The sequence below is a fragment of the Sturnira hondurensis genome, unplaced genomic scaffold (genome assembly GCF_014824575.4).
Source record: "Sturnira hondurensis isolate 20B ecotype Veracruz unplaced genomic scaffold, ASM1482457v3 Scaffold0010448, whole genome shotgun sequence".
In the NCBI taxonomy this organism is placed as follows: Eukaryota; Metazoa; Chordata; class Mammalia; order Chiroptera; family Phyllostomidae; genus Sturnira; species Sturnira hondurensis.
Window position 1 is genome coordinate 7071781 of NW_028083079.1, and position 16277 is coordinate 7088057.

A 16277-nucleotide genomic window follows, 5' to 3' on the forward strand; every position below is an offset into this window, starting at 1 on the left:
AATTCCGGGAGTGCCTGATGGCAGCTGAGTGCGTGTGTGTCTTTGTGGGCTTGTTTCAGTGTATGTGCATGCCTCTGTGTGTGTTTTGCGATTGTGAATGTGTGTGTTGGTCAGTGTGCATGTGTTTGTGCGGTGGCAGTGGTGAGGAGACTTGTATGTCTACAAATACATTTTTTGGCAGGCATCTTCCCCCATGTTCCTTTGTGTGCGTGCACATCCTTCAACTTGTGTGTGTTTCTGGCCCTGCCTATTTCTCCAGGTAAACAGGTTTAGGTGTGGCTATCTAGGTAATATTTTAATTCAGGAATGGTCCTTGAGTGCCTGGGCCATGGGTTGGTTCTCTGTGTGACCCAGGCAGTCTGCCTACCTTCTCTGGGCAGCGAGGCATGAGGAGGTTTTACATTCCAAGGAGCACTGGCAGGGGGTTAGGGAGGGCCCTGTGGGCATAGGAGGGCCTGTGAGTAAGTGGCCACTAGGAAGGCACCAGCTTAATCCTGACTTAACATATGGTCCCTGCTTCACCTGTCACGGTGCCTGACGTTCCACCATTAGTGAGTCATTCCCCATCTGGGACTTTCTTTGATGGTGCCTACCTCTCAGTGAGGAGGCCAGGAGGCCTGACAGCTTGCGGAGGGCAGAGCCCCAGGAGCAGGGAAGGAGGGAGGAGAAATTGTGCATCTGAAGGACTCAGCGAAGCCAGAGAATTTGCTGGTACTGCCCGTGCTGGGGTGGGAGAGCCCCGCTGTGGGAGGCGGCTGCTGTGGCTTTATAGAATCATCAGTCATCAGCCAGTGCAGCCCTCAAAATACAGACGGGAAGACTGAGGCCTGAAAAGAGGAAACCTGGGCAGCCTGGGAGGTTCTTGAGTTGGGGGTGCAGGATGAGGAGAGGGAACCCTGTCGTGGTCCCTCTAGGCAGGTCCCCTGCCCTCTGGGCTTCTGGTACCTTGTCTGAACCATATGGGTGTTCTCCTGACAGCCACCATGAGCCTTCTGGGGCTCTTGCCTTGTGATTCTGGTAGCAGGACTCCTGACCATCCCCAGCTCCTTCCTGGGGCCTGGGCTCGGGTGGGGTGAGGTGTCACTACCTGCCTGCCAGGGTGTCCCGTCTGCCTGCCCTGTGCCCAGCAGGTCGCCAGTCTTGGGGCGATATTTGGATGGGATCTTCCTCTTCCTTTCCTGATTATTAGGTATGCTGTTGGCATTTGCCCAAAGCCCCAGGAAAGATACCGAGGGACAAGCCTGTCAACATAGGCTTCTACCTTGAAGGGTCTCTGTTCCCGTGCCAGCCTTAGAATTGGCCGTGGAACGGGGAGCTGGGCCTGGGCAGGGGGTGGGCCCTGAGGTGAGGTGCTGCCTCCATCCTGAGCACTGCCTCAGGGGCGGGCCCAGGGTGGGCATCGGGGGGGCTCCGTGGGCAGGGCAGGCCCACCCACCTGTTTGCAGCGACCCACGTTCCGTTGTTGAAAGGGGAGTAGGTGAAGAAGGCGGGATTGAGGCTGCAGGACCAAGTAGGTGGTGGAGCTGGGGGAAAAGAACTTACCTTTCATAGAGCACCTGCAAGGAGTCATGCGTGGTGCTCGGTGCTTTACACTCAGGTGAGAAAGAGGTCGGGGGTGCCCTGCAGCTCCCAGGTACCCAAGTGGTGGTGCTGGGACGCAAACGCCGAGGTGCTGCCTTATGGTGGTGGGGGGGGGTGAGGCCCCCAAGAGGGTGGTATCAGGGAGGCTGCCCCGCCCTGAGCCTCCAGGTCCTCACTTGTGGGTCGCAGGAACTCACAGAGAGAGTGCACCTTCCCTTTTTTCCCTCCTGTCCCGAGGCCAGTGCCTGGGCTGAGTGTGGGGAGGATGTGCTGAACTCACACAGTCCTCCTTCTGGCCTGTGACTTGTGTGTGTGCACATGTGCAAGCATGTGTGTGTGCGTGTGTGTCTGCCCACACCATGGACCAAAACTCTCCTGGTTAAACTCCGAGCTCCACCACCTGTCACAGCTCTGCCACTTGGCAAGTGGCTTAACTTCTCTGAGCCTCCGTTTGCCCACTTGAAAACCTGAAACGTTCTACATTCTGAGGCAAACAGCTTCCTGGGGAGTCCCAGGAAGAGGCATGGGGCCCTCCTCGGGGTGTGTGCGGTGAGTGGGGGGGGCAGAGCGACTTGGTGGAGCAGGGGCACATTTATCATCATCATCATCGTCACTTGGAATTGATTGCAGCAGATGAGTCAAGACATCGTGTGTCTGGAATTCTGAAAGGCCCTTGAGAAAGTCTCAGCACATCTTGGAGAAGGAGCAGGGCTGTGGGCCTGACGCCAGAATGGTGGCGTGGTGGCTGGAACGGGGGTGGAGGAGCTGCCGAGAACTGGGGTCCTTCCAGCCGGAGCCCCCACAGGCTTTTGTGCTCCACTTGGGGCTGCTCTGCACTTTGTCAGTGACATGGATGGAAGCCGGGGGGGGGGGGGGGGGTCACAGATGGGGCAGAGACTACATGGCTGTCAGCACCCAACCACCAGGAGTGGGCAGGAGGTGGTGGCACCAGGCAGCAGCAGCCTGTGCAAAGTCCCCTGGGGCCTTAGTTGACCTAAGCGCAGTGACACAGCTGTCCGAGAAGGAAATGGAACATGGCTGTGTTAGTGGAGGCAGAGTGACCCATCTCGGGAGGGGGCAAGCTCTGTCCTCACAGGCTGTGTGGGCTGCTCGCCGAGCTGGGCACATCAGTCCCTGCTCTAGTGAATAAACACTGAGCCCTCCCCCTGAGTGGCCCACGCCAGCACTCTGTGCCTCCAGAATCGCTGGGAGGTTGCTTTGGAAAAGTGCTTGTTTGCAAGAGGTCAAAACTCTCAAACTGGATGACAGTCTGTGGCTCCAGCATCATTTTGCAAGCACGACACTCGTTCACTAGGCAGGACACCAGGATGCCAGGCCACCTGGCAGCTGCTCAGGTTGCCCAGACAGACTCACACATGTGCTGGTCACATCCCTCCTCAGAGCAAAAATCAGTGGCAGCACTAGAGGCTCCATGAGTGATAATAGTGAAGCTGGTGACTGCTGTGTTTAGTTCCTTAATAGTTATCATTTTACTGGTGGTCTCTTACCTCATTCAATCCATCTCACAACCGGTAGATATCATCTCTAGCCATTTTATAGATAGGGACACTGAGGCTCAGAGAAGACTAGTAATCTGCCCCCAGGGATGTTAAGGGTCAAACACAAGCTGTGTGAGAGGGCTTGTGCTTGGCCCAGGGGGTGTGATCAGCAGGGCTGGCTTATGTGGGATCAGCCCCCTGGGGGTGTGGAGTGAGGGGTTAGGAGCTTTATCTGTCCTACTTAATCTCACTGCTGCTCCCACCCATTTCACAGAGTAGGGAGGGGCCTCGCCAGCCTTCCCCAAGTTGGAGTTGAGGCCCGTTTGCCTGCCTCCAGCTCCCAGCTCCCAGCTCTCAGCTGGCTCTGCTGCAGCCCTAGAACCTGTTTTACTTAAAGAAGGGACATGATTTGCCCACTTCCCTTCACAAAAATTTGACTTGGGTCTAGAACACAATTTTCTGACCCGAAGACCAGGCAGCCTCTCTTCTGTGGTTCAGAGCTGTAGTTGCCTCCGGAAATCATGTCTTGGGACCTTCCCAGGAAAGGACAGGGGGTAAAGGCACAGCTCCCCTTCCTCAGGGAAGGAAGGGAAGCCGTGAGGCTGGGCAGAGCAGGGAACTAGAGTCCTGAGTCTTGGACTAACCTTGCTGTGTGACCCTTAGGGCCTCATTCCCCCACATAATGCAGCCTCGGATCTGCGTCCCCTTCTAGCTGTGGCTTTCTGGGATGATGAGCATCTGTTAAGCCTACCATATGCAGGGACCTGAGCTGGGTCCTTTGGGGGACACAAGGGTGGATGTGTGTGGTGTGGAAGTGAATGGAGTTCCTCCCTGTTCTTCTAAAGAATCACTTTCCTTGTGATCTGAGCTCTCTGCCTCTCGATCTGTATATTGCTCATCTCCTGGTGTTCATGACTGTCTCGGTACCTGTGTGTAGCACATAGCGGACTTTGATAAGTGGGGAAGGAGTGAATGTTACAGAGAGTTTGAGTCCCCAAGGTCATGGTCAGTTTGGGCATATGTGTGGGGTGTATTCAGAGTAGGCTTCCGGGAGGAGGTTGCTTGTCAGAGGAGCATTAAGTGTCACCTTAGGAGAGATGGGGAGAGGAAGTGACACATGTCTCACTCAACCTCCTAAAAGGGAGAAAAAAATTTTTGAACCCCAAAATAGGGTATAGCTATCAATATTGCTACATAATGAGCTATCTAAATTATGGAACATGCTTCATGGTTCTTTGTGCCACAGGAGTGTAAAATGGTGAAATTTCCATCAGTGTAGAAAATAAAAAATAAAAAGTACAAGTGCACAGGGGAAATGTGCTTGACCATGACACCTGTTAGAGAAGAACCCATCCATGTTGGCCAGGTGTACCTCCCCTCCCCCCATACCTGGCAAAAGGCCAACATTTGGAGATTCCCAGAGCTTGTGGAAAAGTCTGGGTTCCTGCCTTCATGCCATGTTTCCCAGAGGGTCTGCTGTTGCCCAACCTGCAACCGTTTCCGGTTCCTCTGCGTCAGGCATTGCCCTATGGATCCCCCTCTGGAAGAGGGTCCCTCCCACAGCTAACACCTGAGAGGTATTTGGTGACTGCATGCAGCTAGTTAGAGCACCTTTGCAGATACTGCCGTGTGCGGAGGTGGGAGGCATTCAGACTCACTGACTGGGAAGCCTTCTGGATGGGGTCACATTTCAGTTGGGCCTGGTAAGATGTGCAGAATTCTGGCTGATAGCCACAGGGATGGGTCTCCCATGGATGTGAGAGATTGAGCAGGAGGAAGAAGTAAGGGGAGAAAGATAGGAAAAGGGAAAGCTTGAAGAGGGCAGGCAGGAGAGGTAGTCCTATGGAAAAAGCTCTGGCTTTAGGTAGGCCTAGAAGCTGTGTGTCCTTGGGAAAGTCCTTTTACCTCCCTGAGCAAGGTTTCTTATTTTGCAGAAAGGGATAATGTTTTTCTGTTTGTGTGGGTGATGAGATGAGGTGTATAGTTTGTCGTGTCTAATCTTGTTTAACCTTGTCATGTCTAGAGTGCTGGGGCCCTACAGAGGGACAGATCCAGCATGGGGCATGACCTATAGCAAATGTTCACCTTTTCCTTTGGACCAGAGGACCCCAAGCCTACTCTGTTGCATGATGAGTGAGATGTAATGTTCAGATTGTGTACAACATTCATTTCAAAACAAGTCAATATCCCATTCACCTGGAATTGAGGGGGTGGTGAATCCCAGAACCCTCCTCTCAGACAACTCCCTCAGAGAATCCCCCTGCCTCCCCCCCTCCCCGTTTCCTCTCCCTGCAGCATCCAGTGTGTTCCAACTTCAGAACACCTCAAGGGAGCATTGTTCAGCCTGCATGTATCAAATGTGGTCTCGGTCTCGTCATTGGGCCAGGAACTCTTGGGGCTGGGGGTGGAATTAACCTCTGACCTGAGTCTAAGGAAGCCTGGTAGATGGACGAAAGGCCTGAATGCGCCCCTCTTCCTGAGGTCTGCTGCGCTTCTCCCAGGAGCGTGACTCTCCCCACCGTGGGCCATGAATGGAGCTAGGCAGCTGTCCCTCTAGTTAAGGCCCAGATTTCCCCGGGGGTCTGGCTCAAATCTTGAAGCAGGAAATGGGGATACTTAGCAAACCGTCAGCCCCTCGGACCATTCCTGAGCTAGGCACTAGGGTCCCTGAGCCTAACGTAGTTGTCCCTGCTGGGGTACTCTGGCTCCAGGCAAAGGGCTCCACCCTGAGGGCCAGTGATGGTCGCCTGCGGAAGGAAAGGCACACAGGTTAGAAGTCCAGGTGTCAAGGGTTGCCGGCCGGCCCCTCGAGGACCACCCGCCAGCTCTCGGAGCCTTAGTTTCTCAGCCCGTCCTACCCGGGCTGAGAACACGGTCCTCGCGGGTGGAGGAAGGCTCTTTGTCAATCTGGAACAGCTTGGGGGGCGTGGACTTCTCAAGGTGGTTGGGGGCAAGTGACCTCGTTATTGGAAGAGGTGCCGGGGTGGCCGGAGCCCTCGGGGGGTTCCCCGCCCCTCTGCTGCCCCGCCCCCTCATCCCCATGCCGGATCCTGCGCCGGGGGGCTCGGGCGGCCTCGGCAGCTGCCGGCGCGAGTCGGCTCTGCGTCGCCATGGCAACAGCGGCTTAGGGGGCGGGGGCGACGTGGCGGGCTGGGCTGGGCTGGGCTGGGTTAGGTTGGGCCGGGCGGGAGGCGCGGGGTGGGCTGGGCCGCGCTGCGCGGGCCGGCCGTCGGCGCTCGGTCGGCGGGCTGGCGGGCGGCGCGGGCCGGGAGCTGCTAGGGCCGAGCCAGAGCCCGCGCCCGCCCTCGGCCGCACGGCCGCCCGAGCCGGGGCGCGGGTCCCGCGTGGGTCCCGGGCCCGGCGCCGTCGCTGCGCTAACCCCGCCTTCCCTTACCCTTCTTGTCGCCCCGCGCGCAGGGCTTCCTGAGCCGCCGCCTCAAGGGCTCCATCAAGCGCACCAAGAGCCAGCCCAAGCTGGACCGCAACCACAGCTTCCGCCACATCCTGCCGGGGTTCCGGAGCGCCACCGCTGCCGCCGCCTCCTCCACCCAGGACAATGAGAGGTGAGCCCGCTGCCGCTGCCTTTCGGCCTGGCCTCCTCGTGCCGCCGCCCCGGGATGCACCCCGGAGGGCGCGGGGACAAAGCGGGAGCTGCGCTGGGGCACACGCTGCAAGAGGGAGGGCACGCCACGCCGCCGTCCGGCAACTTGTGGGGCCACCTCGCACTGGGGGGCATGACGGGCGGACCTTTCTCTCTCCCTACCTCCCCGAGATGAGGCCGGGCAGAAAGTGCCCTCCCCGAGAAGTCCTGCCTCGCCTTGGTGAGGTGGGCATTGTTTCCCGGGCGGTGAAATGCCCAGAGATAGGGACAGAAGTGGCGCCTCCACCCGCAGGACTCACCCCCCTGCTTCTGGAAGCCCTGGGTGTCCGATATAAAAGGCATTTTCTGCTAGGTTTTGCTGAAACCCAGTGGTAAGGAAAAGGGTGAACATCTGGAGAGGAGGAGCAGGGGGCTGGGCTGCTTAGGGGGCACATCTGCTCTAAGTAGGGCTCGCGCTATGCTGGGGCTGGGTCGCGCTTAGCGGGCAGTGCCCTGAGCGCAGGGCATTGCCTGATGCCGGGGAAGAAGGGCCTTATCCTCTCCAGTCTGGGCAGCTGCTTCCCTTCCTTACCTCTCCACTCCCATGGGTGTCTCCTGTTCCCTTTTTCTGGGCAAGCCAGGAGCAGGGTGTGGAAATTCCAGGGGGAGGTGGTTTTGGGGGCAGAGGAGGGGGGGAAGGAGGTGGTTCAACCTGCCCAGAGTCACCAGAAACCCAGCAGGCTTCAGCTCGCAAGGGCAAGCCTTCCTGTCCGCTTGTGGGGGCACTAGGCGGACACAGTCCCTTGGGGCCCAGGTCTCACTCCTTGAGCCACGCCAGCCAAGGCACCTTTCCACTTGGGCACAGGTACAGTGATAGATTCCAGTGCCAGTTAGAACGTGTCCCTGCAGAGCTTGTGGAGGTGAAAGAACAGGCAGGCACCAAGGAGCCTTTTCAGCATTCAGCCCCAACCTCTTCCTTCAGGCGCCCCCCCCCCCATTTTCCTTCATAGGGCTGTGCCTGGTGTGTGATCCAGTGTGTGATCCGTGAGTTGGTGAGGCACAGGGGGGATAAAAATGTGTCTCCCCTCCCCTCCCCTTGGCTCCAGCAAGGAAAGGAATAGAAGTTACAGCCCAACTCCTGTCCAAGGTTGTGTGACTTTAGCTGACCCCTAGCATCTTTCGGAGAGTAGCCCCCTTAGATAACTAGACCTTTAATTTCTCCCAGTCTAGAGCAGCTCTCTCCAGCCCATTCCTATCACTGCCTGCAGCTGGTTTCCTGCCCCAGCTGCCAGTCCCAGCCCAAGGCTGGGACCCTCCGCCTTTCTCTGATAGCCGTGGTGCCCCAGGGGACCAGGCGTGCCGTGCTGTGCCGTGGCAGGCAGATGCAGCCAGGCCAGAGCTCAGCACTGGGGGCAGCCACTGCGTCTTTGAAAATCTCGCTTCCCATCTTTGTTATTGTCTGGGCGGCAGGCCACCGGGTTTGCTGCCTTCCTGCCTCCACCCAGCCCCGCCTCCTCCGGCTTTCTCCCACCAGGAACATGCCCTTCTCTGCGCTTTCCTTGGCGGGGGTCAGGACTCTCTGCACCCGCATGAGGGGGCTTGTGTACGTACCCCATTTTGTGTGCATGTGTTGATTGTCGGGGAGCAGGAGAAACAGCAGGCAGTCCGGCCTCCGAGTGTGTCTTGCCCTCCCGGGAGCAGGCAGCGTGCATGCCGTGTTTACCTCCTTCCAGTGGAGAGCCTGCACTGAGAAGCTGGCGGACGCCTGTCCGGCGCCCCTGGCTGGAGGTCAGGGTATGGCCGAGATGACCTGGAGCGGGTCCTGCCCAGCGTTGCCTCAGGTCAGCCTTGCCATGTGCTGAAGAAACATGGAGTGGGGGGTTGGGAGTGAATCTGTATGAGCCCATTTCTAGAAATGGGGGTGAACAGTAGCGGTTGGAGCAGAATGACACTGGCAGTGGTGTGGAATTGTCTTATTAATTTTCCATAAACAAAATCTGGCTTGGAGGCTTCTCTGGCACAGGAAGGGGGCCCAGATTTCCTAAAGATAGGCAGAGAGACTGAGTTTGAAATCTCTTTTCAGTCATGGAGCTGAAATTGGCTTTGCTAGGACCGGGGTCTCCCGTTCTGCTGCTTTGGTTAGAAATAGAGTCATTGGCTGCTACTAGGGCACCCCCTGGAGTCACCCTGTGTGGAGTTCAGTGAGTAAAACCAACTCTGGTGACCCAACTCTCCCAAAGGTCACGGTCAGACCTGGGTGAATGGTGAGTCGCCTCCCCCTACTCTCACTTGGTGTGGCTGTGCTGTTGAAGGCTGGGGGGACCGAAGGGCTGCCTTTGGTGTGGTTTAGCCGCAAGGAGCGGGGTGAATCCTGGCTTCATGGAACCCCGACTGGGCTGCCGTGCATCCTGCTGGGGCGGGGTAGGAGGGTGCAGAGATGCCAGTCTCAGTGAGGGGATGGGAATGGGACTAGGATGGGGGCTTGTAGGCGACGGGTGAGCCCTGGTCCCTGTGGCCTCCCCATGGAAATAGACAGCGCAGGGCACGGGGGTGGGGGTGGGGCCCTTGGATTCTGACTTCGGATGCACCTGTCTGCTTTATGGCTGTCAAAGCGGCTTTGTTGCGTGCTGTCTGCCGTGCTCTACGAACTGCTGTGTAGTGGAGGTTATTTTTTGCCCTGGAATTCTCTCACTTGGAGGTTGGAAACCTCCCTGGGCTCCCTGGGAAAGGAATTTGCCGCAGGTGTGTTGACACGGAGGCTGGCTGGTTGTGGGGGAGGACTGATGTCTAGTTATGTGGCTGGGGTCAGGCCAGCCAAAGCTTGGTGGGCACACTGGGGCACTGGGGGTCCCCAGGGCCACAGGGCAGGTTTGAGCCTTTGTACTTGGTCCCCTAAGTGGCCTGGGGGAGGCTCCCAGCTGGTCTCCAAAATCCCTGGGCCCCTAGACCCTCGTTTTTTCTTCGGAGGTTTTGGAAGTAAGCACCAAGGGCAGGTAGCCTTTCCTCTGGGTACCAGAAATGCGTGCTGCTCAGAGGCTTTCCAGGTGAGAGGTGTGCTGGCAAAAGCATTTTTGGTTTGCAGGCTGGAAATGCTGCCGCTTCATTTACAAGGCTATTTTAATGTGGGTAGAACCAATCCAGCATGCGGTGGTTCTGCCTTTCCAGAAGGTAATTTCCAAGTCACTTATTTATTAATGTTCCTGAGTAGCTAGGAGGGTCAGTTGGCAGTATTATGCTGTCTTCATTCCTTTTCTCCCTGGTGCTGTTTCTGGTTGACTCTAGCCCTCCACATGTGCTGAGATTGTGTCGTCTCTGGCTCTCTACCTGTCCTCCTCACCTATCATTGCTCTGCAGTGATCGTAGCCCCCCCCCCCATTCTTCTCATTCTTCCAGTGCAGGCCTTATCGCATAATAAATGCCAGCAACCCAGGTGCAGGACATGCAGGGCTGCTATGTGCAGAGTTGGAGATGGATTGTACCCCTCCCGGGGATTGTGTTAACCCGGAGTTCCCACACCTGAAAGTTGATGGTGGGATTCCAAACAGTGTGAGACTAGGGAGGGAGGTACTGGAAGTAGCACGTGGGGGCTTCCAGGGACCCTGAAGGGGCTCTGAGGAGGCAGGAATTAGTTCTGCTCCTTTGGGTGAGGCAGTCCCTGGAGGTGGACAGGAAGGTTGGTGAAGAGCAAGGAGAATGGAAGATGGGACCTGTTTGCTGCTTTAGTTGTCGCCAGTAGATACAGCAGGGCTGGGCATCCAGGCCAGGTTTTTCCTTCCCTCCTGCTTCCTGAGGCTCCTGCACGCCTGTGCAGTTTAGACAGCCTCTAGGCAGGGAAAGTATGCGGCCTTTTGATTTGAAGCCATGTTTTCCTGGGGCAAGTCACTTAACCTTCCTGAGCCTCAGTTTGCACATCTGCAAAATGGGCCTGATGATGTTGGTAGAAACCATAGTACATTCAGCATGTATTTAATAGGAAATATCTGTCCCGCTCAGTGCTGTTTCCTTAGCAGCTGACACCGGGTTTGCACATCCCTTAAATGTTGCTAAATTTTTATTTGATAATTAATAACACGCAAAAGAGGCGAGACTAGTTTGTTGATGGCTTTCAATAAGTGGTAGTTAATACTGATAGGGAAGGGTCATTTCATCTTGGTGTAAGCCTCAGTTTTCCCATCAACAACATGGGAATAAAAACAAGCAATCATGAGGTGTGGTCCTGAGGTTCGGGAAAGATAGTAAACGCAGCTGCCCCTCATAAGGTGCAAAGGGCTGGACAGGGGGCCATTATGCTTCAGACACAAGAAATAGCTGGGCAGGATGGCCCACGTTTCTTTCTGCACTTGCGGAAGCAAACTAACCTCTTCCATGTCTTTTAAAAATTGATTTTAAAAGTTCTATTTCCTGATAGATCATACTTGTTTTTAATCATGTAGGCATTTAGGTTATCTAGCTTTTATTAAAAATGATGCTGGTGTGTATTTTGGTCCTTGAATATTCTACATCTCTGATTGTTTCCTCAGGATAAAGTCTTACTTGGAAAGGAAGTTATTGACTCAGAGAATAGAAACAGTTTGCGGTTTTTGACAGAAATACCCGCCACCGAAAGCCTTTAATAATTCACTCTCCCCCATGAATTTTAAGAGTGCTCACCTGTTTCCTCACAGCCTTAGAAACACTGGGTGTCATCATTAAAGCAACCTCTGTCATTTGAATAGGCAGAAAAAATGGTGTTACCTTTGTTATCTGCATTTCTTTACTTGTTAGTTAGTGAACATTGTTTCCGAGTTTAATGGCCAGTAGTGCATTTTCTCTTGAGTCTTGTCTGTTCCTGTCCTTCGCCTTCTGAGCATTCTGACAGGCCCCTTCCAGGGTTCTTGGTTGCTTTGTATGGCTTCCCCTCTGCTCCGAGAGGCCTTGCGTAGGTGGATCTTTGTTAAGTGGGCCTCTGCCTTCTGAGAGGAATGGCAGAGAATTCATTACTTATCTACAAGGAAGGCTCCCTGGCTCTCTTCTCCTCCTCCCTTTCCCTCCTCTCCATAAGGGAATCGGATTTAATTCTTAATCTGATAATTATTATAAGGAGGCCTGGTATTTACACAGCACTTGGAGAGGTCTTCCACCCTACAGGATAGGTGGGCAGCAAAGACACTGTTAGGTTCAGGGAAACTGAGGCACACAGCCAAAGGCATGGAGGTGGGACCATCCCAGAAGCCAGACCTTGCCCTCAGGTCCCCACCCACCTTCAGCATTGTACTTTGGGGCGCGAGGGCACCTTTGGTGGCAGTGCTGACGGGAGCCCCGCACACGAGCCTGTGATTCTGAGCCTCACCTCCAGACAGGGAGGGGAAGCCAGAGAACACGACTCGGACATAGAACCAATTTATTTTTTGCCTTCTCATTTTTATCACCCTCCTTTTAGATCTGCGGCTCCCTCGTGTATCTTCAGAGATGCGAGCCGGGCAATATTTTTAGGAACGGTGGAAATTAGCTAGCGAGAATGTGATCAGCCCCAGGCTGGGGTTTCAAAGGCTAGAGAAGCCTCTTTTTACACAGGCATCTGTAGGTACATGTATGTATGTCTGTGTGTGCCTTGCAAGGGTGCACCTGCCCTCATGAGTGTGCATGTATGTTACGTGTAAATGTCCTGTTGTGCCTGTGCATTTGAAATGAGTGATCACATGTAGAGCATTTGGAACTGTGCTTGGCACTTCATATTGGGTTTGACCACATGAAGTAGCTGTTTTTATCGGTCGAATGTGGGCGTATGGTTCAATCTAAGTGCTCAGTAAGTGCCGATTGCCATGGTTATTGTGTGTATTTTCTTATGTGTATATGTGTGTATAGGATGTTCTGTGTTTGAGCTCTCACATGTGCATATCCATGTGCAGTGTCTGGATATGTGGCCACCGAGCTGGCCAATTTTGTGAGCAAACCTCCCACCTTGGGGAGAGCCTTCGGGGCTCACTCAGCATGTTCCTGGGGTGCCGGGGAGGAGGCCCAGTGCATTCTCCCTGAGTAACCCAGCCTATTTCCAGGCCCCATGTCTGAGTATATGCAAATCGACTCTTTAATGGAATTCCTTCGCAAAATATTACTTGAAGCAAAAAGTTAATTACCAGGCTCTAATTAATGGCTATTGTAGAAGGCCACAGAAGAGATCATAGGGAGACTGAACAGGCACGGAGGAAAACACCCAGCTTCTCCCCGCTGGCTTGGCGGCTCCTTCCCAGGCGGCAGAGCACACTTAGCTTCCCATGCTCTGAGCTGCCCGCCTACTCCCTCGTGGTGATTGGCTAAGGGTGAGTGAAGAGGCACCCTCTGCATGAAGAACCTCTGGTGTTCTCTGAGGAGTGGCCTGGGCTGCCTTCCCACCTGGGGGCGGGACCTGTGAGTAGCTGTGGATAGGCAAGCCTGGACTGAGGTGGGGCTGTACCACCTTGCCCTCACCCCTCACTCTCCCCACACCCCCTCATTCTCCCCACCCCCCATCCTCTGAGGCCTCCTAGCAGCCAAGTGACATGCCTAAGGCCTGGGCTCTGGCAGGGACTGGCCACTCTTTCAGTGAAACTGACACCTTTCCTGATTCTCCCAGGGGCCTTTGGGCTGCTGTCTACAGACCTCCTGTGTCTCCCCACCTCCCCCAGTGCCCAAGACAGCTTCTGGAAAAGCTTGGTCTCTGCCAGGGGCCAGCTCCTTCCACCCTGTGCTCCTTCTCAGTGCTCAGCATGGGGTCACCTGTGATCATGCCTGCCCACCTGCCTCGAAGGACTGTCTGAAAGCCCAAGGAGATTACTGTCACAGAAATGATGTGGAAGTGGCTGGGGGTACCAGGGAGGGTGGCCTGTGTTACCATCGCCTCCTGAGGTACAGGGCATCTCTGTCCTCCTTGGGCACGTGTGGGTATGAGCCTGTGGGGAGGCACAGAGCCTTATCTGTAGGCCACACCGCATGCGCCCTGAGTGTGCACTTGTAAGAACATTCCTTGGCATTTGGAAGGCAGGTCCTCGTGGAAGCTACCAGTTGTCCACCAGAGATCCCCTCTAACCCAGGCACGTAGATGGTGGGGTGAGGACCCAGGGGAAGGAGAGGGAGATAGGATGCCCCACCTGCTGCAAGGGTCCTCCGCAATGCCCTGGACATTTTGGGGGTGGTGAGAAGTGACTCCAAGGCTGGAGGTCAGACTTGGTTCTTGGAGTATGCCAAGAATAGGGCTTCCCTGATACCCCGACTTCCGCCCACTCAGGACGCACCAGACTCCCTGAATTGTCCTCTCAAAGACTTTTCAGCTGGCGGCAGTGGCCTGGGCAGGCTGGTTGGGGGTTCTAACTTCCGCCTTGCGGAGGAGCTCAGGGTTGGCCCAGTGGACGTGCTTCTGGGCTGTGCGAGGGGAGGGGTCCGCAAGCAGCCCCAAGAACTCCTTACAGGTTCTCCCACAGGCAGCCTGAACAGGGTTTTGCCCCTCCTGCCCTCCCGCTGCCCCTCACATGCTGCCCCTTCTCCCTCAACTGCCACGGCCCAGGAACTGCGGGAACTCGCCTCCCAGGACAGGCTCGAATCTGTGGGACAACCTCAGAAAAGCCACCGAGTCTCAGTATTCCCATCTCTCTAGTGGGGCCATTGGGGCAGGAGCCAGCCCCACTAGAAGGTGGGCTTGTACATTTCCCTGTGTCAAATGCTCTGTGGGGCGAGTTACTCCCTGTCATAATGATCCCCTGCCTCTCTCTTCCAGTAGGCAGCCCCCACGGGAGATGCTCCTTCTTCAGCCCCTGTTCCAGTTGGCTCTGGCCACTGCCCAGTTAACTCTTGGACCCGCCTGTCGCCCTGACCTCTCTTGCACCCACGGGGCCCTCGTTTGCAGGCCAGACATGCCTGTAGAAGAGAGCAGTGGGCAGGGATAGAGATGCCACCCTGGTGGCGCAGGCCCTGATTCAAAGTGACACTATCGTGGGGGTTTCACACGAGGGCAGTGAATTAGTGCGTGGCTCCCTGTGCACACGGACTAGGAGAAGTTAATTTCATGCTCCGTCTTTCTGACATTTGTAATCAAAGTGCTGTATTGCAGCTGCAGACTGTTAGCACGTGAAGGATGTGTGAGGCCCTAACAATTCCTGTTTCCAGTGAAGGGGATTGATTAATAGATTGTTTAATAGATTGTTCACAACCCTACCCACTGTGCCTCTTATTCCCCTTCCTGCTGTCTCCCCCCTTTCCACCTTCCCCAGATCTCATAGGACACTCGGTCCCAGAACTGACTCTGATTCCAGCCCCACTTTTGTCTTGGAATTGGAGGGGCTGGCCCCTGAGTAGGGTTGACCAGCCCAGCAGGACTGGCCCTTCATCCTCACAAACCTACATGAAGAGGGATTGCCTGGGACACCTGATAAAATGCAGATTCTTGGGCCCCACCCCAGATCTTCCACATTAGACCCTGGTAGAGTGATCAAATTTCCTAGAGTTTGAGAACTGTCCAAAGTTCATTTGCAGAGGGGCAGGAATTGTGCCCTAGCCGTGGGCCAGCAACAATCTTAGGCACTGCCCATGCCATGTTCTCAAAGGCTGCGTATGGTGTGAGGGGATTCAGTTTCCCATTTCACAGATGTGGAAAGTAAAACTCGAAGAGGGAATGTGACTGGCTCAAAGTCACGTATCAGGGCCCTGTATCCAGGCATTCCATTCCCTGGTTGGTGCTCCACAGCCCCCAGCCCCGCTTAGTATGTGGATTCTCTCTTTTCACAGTTGTGGTGTCTTTAAGAAATCTTAAAAATTTATTGGGGTGATGTTGCTTAATGAGATGACGTACGTTTCAAGGGCACAGCTCCATGATACGTGACCGTACAGTGCGTTGCATGCCGCCACCCAGAGTTGGTTCGTCTTCCGTCACTGGGTATTTGGCTCCTTTACCTTTACTGCTCCCCTACCCTTCCCTCTGGTAACCCCCATGCTGTCGTCTGTGGCTGTGAGCCTCAGGTTTGTTATACCCTACATGTGGCTCTTAGCTTTTTCTGACTGGCTTATTTTGCTTAGCGTGACATTCTCAAGGCCACAAATGGCAGCATTTCACCTTCCCGTATGGCCGAACAGTACCCCATTGCATGTGTGCACCACGTCTCCATTCAGTCACCTGGCGAAGGGCACTCCGGTTGTCTCTGTGTCTCAGCCACCGGGACTAACACTGTAATGAGCATAGGGGTGCATATATCTTTTCGAATAAGTGTTTTCAAAATTTTTGAGTAGATACCCAGAAGAGGGGTTGCTGGGTCATGTGGTAACCCTATTCTTAATTTTTTGAGGCGCCTGCATACTGTTTGCCATAGAGGCTGCACCAGTTCACACTCCCGCCAGCAGGGACTGGGTGGTGGTGCCTTTTTAAACCAACCTTTTCCATTCGAGAGGAGTGCCAGGAGCCCCCTCTTGGGCTCACATGGGGCTCCCCACTGGAAAAAGGTGCCCCAGGTCTCCCAAGGGTGCTTGGAGCCCTTAGGTCATTATGACCGTGAGCTGCTTTATAGGGGTGAGGTGGGTGAGGCTCAGGGAGGTAGAGGGGCAGGGCTGGAGTTGGAACTCGTCTGCTGACTGGGTCCAGTGCTTGCCCACCTGTGCCAACAAGGCCCAGTCTT

General features: G+C 55.2%; 1 protein-coding gene across 6 annotated transcripts in view; it reads left to right on the forward strand.

The window, feature by feature from the left end:
* Positions 1 to 16277, forward strand: part of DAB2IP (DAB2 interacting protein) — a 181836-nt gene that overhangs the window by 98597 nt on the left and 66962 nt on the right. For all 6 annotated transcript variants that reach the window (XM_037059194.1, XM_037059192.1, XM_037059195.1 and 3 more), the window contains exon 3: positions 6498 to 6643. In XM_037059194.1, the coding sequence (XP_036915089.1) occupies positions 6498 to 6643 (146 nt within the window). The remainder of the gene's footprint in view (positions 1 to 6497; positions 6644 to 16277) is intronic.